At 42.7% G+C, this 12,439-nt stretch overlaps 1 protein-coding gene across 4 annotated transcripts in view; it reads right to left on the bottom strand.

Annotated features, from left to right (window-relative positions):
* Window positions 1–12,439, bottom strand: part of si:dkeyp-118h9.7 (sacsin) — a 99,705-nt gene that overhangs the window by 48,130 nt on the left and 39,136 nt on the right. For 3 of the 4 annotated variants that reach the window (XM_043679387.1, XM_043679389.1, XM_043679388.1), the window contains one exon: window positions 7,261–7,350. In XM_043679387.1, the coding sequence (XP_043535322.1) occupies window positions 7,261–7,331 (71 nt within the window). In that variant the 5' untranslated portion in view covers window positions 7,332–7,350. Of the gene's footprint in view, window positions 1–7,048; window positions 7,161–7,260; window positions 7,351–12,439 lie in introns of those variants that run through there. The other variant, XM_043679390.1, reaches the window with a different exon arrangement.

Here is a 12,439-nt window from a genome sequence, read left to right as displayed (position 1 = left end):
GGAGGGATGTGGAGGCACTGGAACGGGTGCAGAGGAGGTTTACCAGGATGTTCCCTGGTATGGTAGGAAGGTCGTATGAGGAAAGGCTGAGGCACTTGGGGTTGTTTTCAATGGTGTAAAGAAGGTTTAGGGGTGACTTGATGATTAGGGGTTTAGATAGGGTTGACCGTGAGAACCTTTTTCCACGTATGGAGTCAGCTATTACGAGGGGGCATAGCTTTAAATTAAGGGGGGGTAGATATAGGACTGAAGTTAGGGGTAGGTTCTTCACTCAGCGAGTCGTAAGTTCATGGAATGCCCTGCCAGCAGCAGTGGTGGACTCTCCCTCTTTATGGGCATTTAAGCGGGCATTGGATAGGTATATGGAGGATAGTGGGTTAGTATAGGTTAGGTGGGCTTGGATCGGCGCAACATCGAGGGCCAAAGGGCCTGTACTGCGCTGTATTCTTCTATGTTCTATGTTCTATTACTGGATTGATGGCATTGCAGCTGTGGATTTGATCTGCAATCATCACGTGCAGTAAGGGTCTGCAGATTGTGGAATTTCAGTGCAGTGTTATGACCAGAAGACACAGGTTCAGAAGCAGGCCACTCAGCTCTTCAAGTCTGATCCGCTATTCAATGAGATTACTACTGATCTCATAAACCTCAATGTCCCTTTCCTGCCTTTCCTTGCACCCCTGATTCTTTTACTGTTTAAATATCTATATATTGCAGCCTTGAAGATACTTAATGACCCAGATGCTCAAGCCCCTTGTGGTAAAATTCCACAAATTCACTACCCATAGAGAAAAAAATCCTCTTCATCCATGTTTTAAAAGGGTGACCCTTGAATCTAAGATTATGCCCTCTAGTCCTAGACTCTTCCATGAGAGTAACCAATCTTTCTACATCTAGGGTCACTGGACCTGAAATGTTAAATCTGATTTCTCTCCACAGATGCTGCAAGTCCTGCTGAGATTTACATGTAATTTCTGTTTCTGCCCCGAAGAATCATGTATTTTAAACTGCCCAAATTATGTTAGCTCAGGAATTTTGTAACCCCTGTAAATATAACTACATTCCAAACATCTAGAATGAATTTGGCTTAAAACATCCACGTTACTCAAATCAACTACAATGCATTGAATTTGGTTTAAAGTTAATCCTGGAACATTTTATTTATAGACTTTTAATTCAGATAGAGTGAACAAGAGACAGGAAGTTTCCTTAGAAAGTCATAACTGAAGATAATCATCCAAAGATTTTGAGCAGGAAGGAACTAATTCTTCCATATCAGTTAAATTGAGGATTCTTTCTCAACTGACAATTAGCACTTGTTATTATCATACTAACATACAAATTAGGAGCAGAAGTAGACCATTCAGTCCGTTGAAACTGCTCCACCATTAAAAAGATCACAATTGATCTGATTATAATCTCAACTCCACATTCCCACCTACCTCAATGTTTTGATGTCTCTACCTTAAAAATATTGAATGGCTTTATAAGATGATAAGACATTTAAGCAGAAGCAGGCCATTCAGCCTACTGCATCTGCTTCACAATTCAATTAAATCATAGTTAATCCAAAAGTCATCAACTCTGATTTCCCCATAAACATTGATTCCCTTATTGATTAAAACTCTGTCTATCACGGCCTTGAGTATACTTAATGACCCAGTCTTATTGGCTTTTGCAGTAAAGAATTTCACAGACTCACTACCTTCTGAGAGAGAAATTCCTCTTCATCGCTGTCTAAAATGGGTGACTTCTTATTCTGAGATTATGCACTTTGGTCCTAGAGTCTTTTACAAGGGGAAACAACCTCTCCACCTTTACGCTTTCAAGTCCCCTAAGAATGTTATATGTTTCAATAAGATTGCCTCTCATTTGTCTAAACTCCAAACAGTACAGGCCAACTAACTCAACCCCTCCTCCTAAGACATTCCTCCATTTCCAGGATCAACTAAGTGAACCTTCTTTGATTTGCCAATACCTGTATGGGTTTCTTTTAATAAAAGGTCCAAAACTGCTTGCAGTATTCTAGCTGCGATCTGATTAGTGCCATGTGTAGTTTTATCAAAACTTCCCTACTTTTGTATTCCATTCCCTTTGAAATAAAGATCAACATTGCATTTGCCTTCTCTATTACCTGCTGTGCCTGTTTGCCAGCTTTTTAAGATTTATACACAAGGATTCTCAAATCCTTCTGTGCTGTAACTTTCTGCAGTCTTTCTGTATCAAAATAATACTCAGTTCCTCTATTCTTCCTGCTAAAGTGGATAACCTCACATTTAGCCACATTATGTTCCATCTGCCAAGTTTTTACCCATTCAGTTAACCTGTCTATATCCCTCCATTGACTACTTGTGTCATTGTCACCACTTATCTTCCAACCAATTTGTGTCATACTTGCCTTCTAACCTACCTGGAGTTCGAGCATCAGACCCCTTAAAACATCTCAAAATGAGGAAGTTACCCCTCTTAAGTTAAGCACAGCGGAAGACCAATATAACCTGAATCAATGTACTGCAAATTTTCTATATGTGAGTGTATTTATGAGTCCCTCCTTTGCCAAGCTGATTCCCCTATCAGCTCCAACTCTCTCCTTGGCATTGACTCACCCTTCAGCACACTTCTCTGACTATGTTATGCTTCTGTATGAGATTATCTATACATGGTCTTATTTTTTTGGAACATCCAGGCAATAGGTTTACAACAGTCTTCCAATGCACGTCGTATTTGATCTCTGGGCTGGGACAGAAAGGTATGGTACAAATGAGGCAGTAACCGGGAAGTCACATGGAAGCAGTGTAGGTGCCTCAGCTCTCACATTTGCCCAGCAATTGCAAGGTTTTCACTCAGCTCAGACAAGAACAGGAATTTTAAGGAGATTGGGCAAAACTAACCACACACCACCTGGGTGTACCATATATAAGTCATCAAAAGTTGCAGAACACCTATAGAGAGCTGCTAATAAAGCACACAGTAATTTAGATTTCATAAAAATGGGCAGAGATTACAATAGCTGGCTCTATGAGACTGCTTAGAGTCAGTGGATTGGGCCACATTCATGAACTAGCAGCCAACCTAAACGAGTATGCCAATTTCGTCACAAACTTCATTGGTAGGTGCATAGAAGGCTGGTTTGCTGAAGAAGTTAATCAGAATGTTCCCCAATCGGAAACTGTAGATGAACTGGGAGATCCATTCCCTACTGAAGTCCAGGTCTGAGGCATACAAGTCGGGCAACCCTGACCTACACAGGAAATCCAGGTATGACCTTCGTAAGACCATCAGAGGTGCCAAAAAGTAATACCAAACTAAGCTCGAGTCTCAGATCAACCACAAGGATACCTGTCATTTGCGCAGGGCTTACATGACATACTAGGCTGCAAGTCAAAGTCGGTGCCACAGGGATCGGTGCTGGGACCCCAACTACTCACAACATAAATTAATGATTTGGATAACGGAATAAAATATAACATCTCAAAGTTTGCAGATGATACCAAGTTGGGTGGGAGGGTGAACTGTGACGAGGATGCAGAGATCCTTCAGTATGATCTGGACAGATTGGATGAATGGGCAAATTAATGGCAGATGTATTATAATTTGATTAAATGTGAGGTTATTCACTTTGGCAGCAAAAACAAGAAGAACGTGCACTCATCCTATGCAAACCAGTTGGTGGGAGTATTCCCGCCATGTTTAACCTCTCCTTACTATGATGTGAAGTCCCCATCTGCTTCAAGAAGACCACCATCATCCCAGTGCCAAAGTAAAATCATGCATAATGCCTCTGGGTCTGACCTCCATAATTATGAAGTGTGAAGTGTTTTGAGAGGTTAGTCATGACTCACATCAACTCCAGCCTATCAACTGCCTTGATCCTTTGCAATTTGCCTACCAGTGCAAGAAGTCCACAGCAGATGCCATCTTCCTGGCCCTATACTCATCCCTGAATCATCTGTTAGGCTCCTACTTAGTGACTACAGTTCTGCCTTCAACACCACAATTCCAAACAAACTCATCTCTAAACTCTGAGACTAGGATCTGCACCGCGCTCTGTCATGGGATCCTCGATTTTCTGACTCACAGACTGCAATCAGTAAGAATAGGCAACAACACCTCCTCCATCATAATTCTCAACACTGCCTACTCATCACCCTAATATACTCCTTATACACTCATGATGATGTAGCCAAGTTCTGTCCCAACTCCATTTTCACGTTTGCTGACAACACCACCATTGTAGGGCTAATCTCAAACAACAACGAGACAGAACATAGGAAAGAGACAGAGTGCTCAGTAGCATGGTGCAAAGGCAACAATCTCTCCATCAACATCAGCAAAATAAAGGAGCTGGTCATTGACTTCAGGAAATGGAGTGGAGGGCATGCCCCTCTCTGCATCAATGGTGCTGAGGTGGAAATGGTCGAGAGCATCAAGTCCCTGGGCATGATGATCACCAACAATCTGTCTTGGTCCATGCATGACAACACAATGGTCAAGAATTACAACAATGTCTACCTCCTCAGGAGGTTAAAAGAATTTGACATGTCTGCAAAAACTCTGACCAATTTTTACAGCTGCACCATAGAAAGCATTCTATCTGAATGCATCACAGCGAGGTTTGGCAACTGCTTTTCCCAAGACTGCAAAAACTACAAACAATCATGAATATAGGCCAGTCTATTGCGCAAATCAGCTGTCCATCCATACTTCCCGCTGCCTCGGGAAAGCAATCAACATAAGAACAAAGAAAATTTATAGCCCAGGAACAGGCCCTTCGGCCCTCCAAGCCTGAGCTGGTCCAAATCCACTGTCTAAACTTGTCGCCCAATTCCTAAGCATCTGTATCCCTCTGCTCCCCACCTAGTCATGCATCTGTCCAGACACATCTTAAATGAATCTACCCTGCCTGCCTCTGCTACCTCTGCTGGCAACGCGTTCCAGGCACCTACCACCCTCTGTGTGAAGTACTTTCTGCATGTATCCCCCTTAAACTTTTCACCTCTCACCTTGAAAGCGTGACCTCTCGTTATTGAATCCCTCACCCTGGGAAAAAGCTTATCTCTATCTACCCTGTCTATACCCTTCATGATTTTGTAGACCTCAGTCAGGTCCCCCCTCAATCTCCTTTTTCCTAATGAAAACAAACCTAACCTACTTAACCTCTCTTCATAGCTAGCACCTTCCATAACCAGGCAACATCCTTGTAAACCTTCTCTGCATCCTCTCCAAAATGCCCACATCCTTTTGGTAATGTGGCGACCAGAACTGCACACAGTATTCTAAATGTGGCCGAACCAAAGTCGTGTACAATTTAACATGACCTGCCAGCTCTTATACTCAATACCCCGTCCAATGAAGGCAAGCACACTCTGTTACTCCAACAATCTTTGTATCATCTGCAAACCTGCTGATCATACCAACAGTACCCTCTTCCAGATCATTTATGTATATCACAAACAACAGTGGCCCCAGCACTGCTCTCTGTGGAACACCACTGGTCACCTTTCTCCATTTCGAGAAACTCCCTTCAACTACTACCCTCTGCCTCCTGTTGCTCAACCAGTTCTTTATCCACCTAGTCAAGAACACCCTGCACACCATGTGACTTCACTTTCTCTATTAGTTTGCTATGGGGAACCTTATCAAACGCCTTACTAGAGTCCATGTATATGACATCTACAGCCCTTCCTTCATCTATCAACTTGGTCACTTACTCAACGAACTCTATTAAGTTGGTAAGGCATGATCTCCCCAGCACAAAACCATGTTGCCTATCACCGATAAGCTCATTCTTTTCCAAATATAGATAGATTTTATCACTCAGTACCTTCTCCAGCAACTTTCCCACCACTGATGTCAGGCTCACTGGTCTGTAGTTACCCGGAATATCCCTACTATCCTTCTTGTACAGGGGGACAACATGAGCAACCCTCCAATCCTCCGGCACCTCACCAGTGTTTAAGGATGCTACAAAGATATCTGTTAGGGCTCCAGCTATTTCCTCTCTCGCCTCCCTCAGCAACCTGGGATAGATCCCATCCGGTCCTGGGGATTTCTAGCCTACTCAACACATCTTCCCTACTTATGTCAATGTGATCCAGAGTTATCAAACTTCTATCTCTAATCTCAACATTCATCATGTCCCTCTCCTCAGTGAACACTGATGCAAAGTAATCATTCAGAATCTCACCCATTCTCTCAGGTTCGACACACAGCCTTCCTTCATCATCCTTTAGTGGACCAATCCTTTCTCTAGTTATCCGCTTGCTTCTTATATAAGAATAAAAGGCTTCTTATAGAAGGATAAAAAACATATTCAAAGATCCCTCTCACCATGCTTGTACTCTCTTCCACCCTCTCCAGTCAGGCAGAAGATATATGTTTGTACACATGTATAAACAGATTCAGGAGCAGCTTCTTCCCTGCTGTTATTAGATTTCTGAATGGACCTCTCAATTTTAAATTTAATGTTGATCTCACTGTTTGTGAAGTTTCTCTGCAGTTGTAACATTGTATTCTTCGCTCTGTTCTATCGCCTTTTGCACTTTGTATGGTATGATCTGCCTGTACTGCATGTAAAACCAAACTTTTCACTGTACCTAGGTGTAAGTGACACCAATTAAACAAATCAAATCAAAAATTTGAGGATGATATCATATCAAAAAACAGCTACAAAGTTTAGTAGTCAGCCAGAAGATGGTGAAAATTTTACAAATGTGCAATACTTGACTTAAAAAAAAGTGGGAGAAAAGTAGAAGATAAGGTTAAACTCGTAAATATTAAAGTAATAGGAGCCTTCACTCATATAATAAAAAGGAGGAACAGTTAAAGTAAATGTTAGCCCCTTAGAGATCAGACTGAGAAATGGATAAAAGGAACAAAGAAATATCAGAAGCTTTGAACAAATATTTTGCCTCTGCTTTTGCAGAAGACCATTTAAAACATCCCAATAACAGTAGAAAATCAAGAGAAGAACCTTAGGCAATCACTATCACGAGGAAAATGTACTAATCATAGCAATATGACTAAAGACTGGTAAGGCCTCCTAGACCTGATGGTCTTGTGTTTGAAGTGAAATGGTTGCATAGCAGTGGATTCACGGGTTGTAATCATCATGTTAATACCCGTCACAGAATCTTGGCCTGATCAGTTGATCTGACTTCCTATGGAATAAAATTTATTGTATGTCACAGAAAAATATTGGAGTCACCCTGTCACTATAATGATTGCATCAACACATGAGCAGCTTCATCTGCTTCATACCTTGTTTTCTTGCTACTGCTGCTAAAACTGCCAGCGGCTTGACTTTCACGATGCAGCAAAGAAGCCATCATAAGAGATGCTGCTGCATACCTAAATAAAAGTAATATAAATCAGTCACCAATGTCTGTGGAAGAATCAAATAAAAAAACATGACTTCCAGTTCCTTGGATGTACATCCATCATATCACATTTCCAGAAGTAAAAGAATATGCAGTAACTCATTGTTCAACCCAATTCACCCAAACCACAAGCTGCCACAACCACCCCCCCCCCCCCCCCCCCCCCCTTGATAGTGAAAACACAGAAACTGGGGTGTTAAACTTAAATTAAGAAAATTAGAAAGGTATGAAGGCAGCATGGCCTAAAGTGGATTTGGAAAACAGATCAAAAACTAAAATGCTAGATAAGCAGTATTAGACATTAAAGGTTATTTTTATAAAACATTGATACCCACAGCAAACAGCATGCAGGAGAATGGAATTTCTGGTTACATGAATCTGCTAATCCTATGAGAAATATGGCTGGGAGACCTCGACTTGTTGCTACCACAAGGTGAAACTGAGTTTTACAAACAAATCAGCCAGGAATGATCATAATTATGGTCAGTGCAAATGTGATCAAAAACGAGAAACAAACAAATGACCAGTTGTCAGAGCAAATAAACTGACTGTGACGATGCTGCAGCTTTAAGAAGTTATTTTTCTCTTTCTGAAGAGAGGTTTTAAGACAGAGGTGCAGAGCAATCTATCTAAACTACTAGAATAAACAGCTTGTGAGGTTTAGGATTTTTTTTTAAAAGTTGGAACAATAAAGGCAGCCTGAATAGGTTTGGTATGGCTCTCACAGAACCAGGATTTTCAGTTATTGAGGCAGCAGTTGTTTCTGGGGTCTCAGCAGGGCTGGAAGGTAGTGAATCTCTCCCATCTGCTACACTTCCTCTCTCAGTTTTCTCTAAATGTGTTTCCTTCTGGGCTGCTGGTGTTGCATGTTTTCTGAATTTACCTTTTGCCAGGGGTGTGTTTATGGGGTGTTACTACATTGGAATGGTTACTGTTTAGTGATAAAATCTTGTAATGGCGGAGATAGAGGTGAAAGGTAGGAGTAGTGAGGACAGTGATGGAGAGCAATCCCATTGTAGCCAATGGGGATTTATTTAAATATATCCAAATATTGCCTAAGTTTAACCTGAAGGATGTAGAAGCCCTTTTCATTTCATTTCAGAAAGTGGCGAAACAAATTAAATGGCCGGTGACCATGTGGGTATTGTTGATCCAGATAAAATTGATAGGTACAGCTAGTGAGATATATGCATCACTATCAGAGTAAGTATGTGGGGTGTATAATGAGGTGCAAAAAAACATCTTAATTGCATATGAGCTAGTAGCACAAGCCTACAGATAACACTTCAAGAATCTAAGGAGGGAACATGGTCAAACATATACTGAGTTTGAAGGAATCAAACAAAGTAATTTTGATAGGTGTATAAGAGCTTGCAAAAAGATCAAACATATGATGCTCTCAGAGAGATGATTATTTTTGAGGAGTTCAAAAATTCACTTCCTGAAGTAGTGAGAACTCATGTGGAAGAGCAGAGAGTTAAAATTGCAAGATTAGCAGCAGAAATGGCAAATGATTATGAGTTGTTTCATAAATCACAGTTTTACTTCTGACATCAAATTCAGTCTGCGAGGGATAGAAACTGGAGAAAAGAGAAATCCTCAGGTGGTAAGAGAAAATGAGATCTCATTGAAGATTGTAAAGATGGTTTGCCACAGAGTAAAAAGGAAACCCATTAGGGAGAAAGAGAAAGAAAAAAGCTCAGGTGTTTTCACTGCAGTAAAGTAGGCCACATGAAGTTGCAGCTAATCATAGTGTGGAAGCAGGCCATTCAGCCCATTGAGAACACACCAACCTTCTGAAGAGTATCCTATCCATACCTAACCCTCATCCAATCCCTGTGACCTGCATTTGCCATGGTTAACCCACCTAGGCTGCACATTCCTGGACACTATGAGCAATTTAGCCTGTCCAATCCACCAATCTGCAGACTTTTGGACCTTTGGAGGAAACCAGAGCGCCCAGAAGAAACCCATGCAGACATGGGGAGAACGTGCAAACTCCAAACAGACAGTTGCCTAAGGATGGAATCAAACACAGGCCCCTGATACTGTGAGGCAACAGTGCTAACCACTGAGCCACGTGCTGTATTGATGGCTTAGAAAAACCACTGGGAAGACGAATATGGGAAAACAGGATAAGCCAGTTAGTTTTGTTGAAATGATAAAGGAAAGCCCAGTGGAAGCTAAAAAGCTGCAACAGAATGTACAATCTGGTCAGGGGTTGGTTGAGGACAAAGTGCCAGATCTCTTTAAACAATTTACATGCAAGGATAAGGTTTACTTGGAAGTGCCAGGAGGAGCAGGTAAAGAAATTAACATTTTATGAAATATGGGATCAAATAAAACTTTGATGGTGAGAGATGAAGAAATATAAAATTCAGAAGGAAAAGATGATAAAATGTAGAATTCATTATGTTGTAATTGTGGGTATGTCCACCAAGCTGGGAAGTTGATTTGCAGATGTTTCGTCCCCTGTCTAGGTAACATTTTCAGCGCTTTGGAGCCTCCTGTAAAGCGCTGATGTACTATGTCTTCTAGAATTTATTTAGTTCCGTTCCTGCTGCTTCCGGTTCGGTTGTTCATAGTAGTGGCTGGCATGTCGGGTCTAGGTCTATGTGCTTGTTGATGGAGGCTGTGGATGAGTGCCATACTTCTAGAATTTCTCTCGCTGTTCTCTGTTTGGCTTGTCCTATGATCGGTGTGTTGTCCCAATTGAATTTATGGTCCTTGTCATCTGTGTGTGTGGCTACGAGGGACAGCAGGTCATGGCATTTAGTGGCTAGTTGGTGTTTGTGGATGCAGATTGCTAATTATCTACCTGATTATCATATATAGTGTTATATAGTCCTATACAATTCATGACGAGAAGAGCAATATTCCATTTTATAAAGTAAGGTTGCAGAGTCTGGTGAAAAGAGGAGAAGCGATGTTAGGAGTAATAGTGAAATTCTCATTTGCAGGAGAACAATTTATCCTTATGAATGAAGTAGCTGGATCGGCGGTGGGAGTGATGCTTATTGTAGTTGAAATGCCAATGGAAAATCAGGCAACTAAAGTGTTACAGGAAGTATATCCCACAATTTTTCCTGTGTGGTAACAAAGTCATAAAGCCACAGGTTGAAGCAGGAGAAGAAATCAAAGAATAAAGATAAGGAAGTTGAGGATCATTTGTCAGAGACTATGTTTGATCAAATGGTTCAGAATAAACAAAAACAAATGGAGGACAAGTGGATATTTTCAATTCAGAGAAATTAACTGAATTGCAACAGAAAGATGAAAAACTAAATTTAATTAAATTCTCTTGTGGGACATAGGTGTCACTGGCTGACCACCATTTATTGCCCAGAGGGCAACTGACAGTCAATCATATTACTGTGGGTCCAGAGTCACATGCAAGGCAGACCAGGTAAGGATGGCAATTTCCTTTCCTAAAAGACATTAGTGAACCAGATGTTTTTTTCCAACAATTGACAATGGTTTCATGGTCATCATTAGACTCTTAATTCCAAATTTTTACTGAATTCAAATTCCCACCATCTGCCACAGCAGGATTTGAACCCAGGTCCCCAGAACGTTAGCTGAATTTCCAGGCTAATAGGGTAAAAACAATGACTGCAGATGCTAGAAACCAGATTCTGGATCAGTGGTGCTGGAAGAGCACAGCAGTTCAGGCAGCATCCAACGAGCAGCGAAATTGACGTTTTGGGCAAAAGCCCTTCATCAGGAATAAAGGCAGTGAGCCTGAAGCATGGAGAGATAAGCTAGGGGAGGGTGGGGGTGGGGAGAGAGTAGCATAGAGTACAATGGGTGAGTGGGGGAGAAGATGAAGGTGATAGGTCAGGGAGGAGAGGGTGGAGTGGATAGGTGGAAAAGGAGCTAGGCAGGTCGGACAAGTCCAGACAGGTCATGAGGACAGTGCTGAGCTGGAAGTTTGAAACTAGGATGAGGTGGGGGAAGGGGAAATGAGGAAGCTGTTGAAGTCCACATTGATGCCCTGGGGTTGAAGTGCTCCGAGGCGGAAGATGAGGCGTTCTTCCTCCAGGCGTCTAGTAGTGAGGGAGCGGCGGTGAAGGAGGCCCAGGACCTCCATGTCCTTGGCAGAGTGGGAGGGGGAGTTGAAATGTTGGGCTACAGGGCGGTGTGGTTGATTGGTGCGGGTGTCTCGGAGATGTTTCCTAAAGCGCTCTGCTAGGAGGCACCAGTCTCCCCAGTGTAGAGGAGACCGCATCGGGAGCAACGGATACAATAAATGATATTAGTGGATGTGCAGGTAAAACTTTGATGGATGTGGAAGGCTCCTTTAGGGCCTTGGATAGAGGTGAGGGAGGAGGTGTGGGCACAGGTTTTACAGTTCCTGCGGTGGCAGGGGAAAGCGCCAGGATGGGAGGGTGGGTCGTAGGGGGGCGTGGACCTGACCAGGTAGTCACAGAGGGAACGGTCTTTGCGGAAGGCGGAAAGGGGTGAGGATGGAAATATATCCCTGGTGGTGGGGTCTTTTTGGAGGTGGCGGAAATGTTGGCGGATGATTTGGTTTAGGTGAAGGTTTGTATTGTGGAAGGTGAGCACCAGGGGCGTTCTATCCTTGTTACGGTTGGAGGGGTGGGGTCTGAGGGCGGAGGTGCGGGATGTGGACGAGATGCGTTGGAGGGCATCTTTAACCACGTGGGAAGGGAAATTGCAGTCTCGAAAGAAGGAGGCCATCTGGTGTGTTCTATGGTGGAACTGGTCCTCCTGGGAGCAGATACGGCGGAGGCAGAGGAATTGGGAATACGGGATGGCATTTTTGTAAGAGATGGGGTGGGAAGAGGTGTAATCCAGGTAGTTGTGGGAGTCGGTAGGTTTGTAAAAAATGTCAGTGTCAAGTCGGTCATCACTAATGGAGACGGAGAGGTCCAGGAAGGGGAGGGAGGTGTCAGGGACACTCTCATTCGTTTGGCCGAACTGGTCCTCACCCTTAATAATTTCTCCTTTGAATCCTCCCACTTCCTCCAGACCAAAGGGGTAGCCATGGGCACACGTATGGGCCCCAGCTATGCCTGTCTCTTTGTTGGCTACGGAGA

The sequence above is a fragment of the Chiloscyllium plagiosum genome, chromosome 39, assembly GCF_004010195.1.
Source record: "Chiloscyllium plagiosum isolate BGI_BamShark_2017 chromosome 39, ASM401019v2, whole genome shotgun sequence".
Classification (NCBI taxonomy): domain Eukaryota; kingdom Metazoa; phylum Chordata; class Chondrichthyes; order Orectolobiformes; family Hemiscylliidae; genus Chiloscyllium; species Chiloscyllium plagiosum.
The sequence above is the reverse complement of the archived record's forward strand: the minus strand, read 5'-3'. Positions and strand labels throughout refer to the sequence as shown.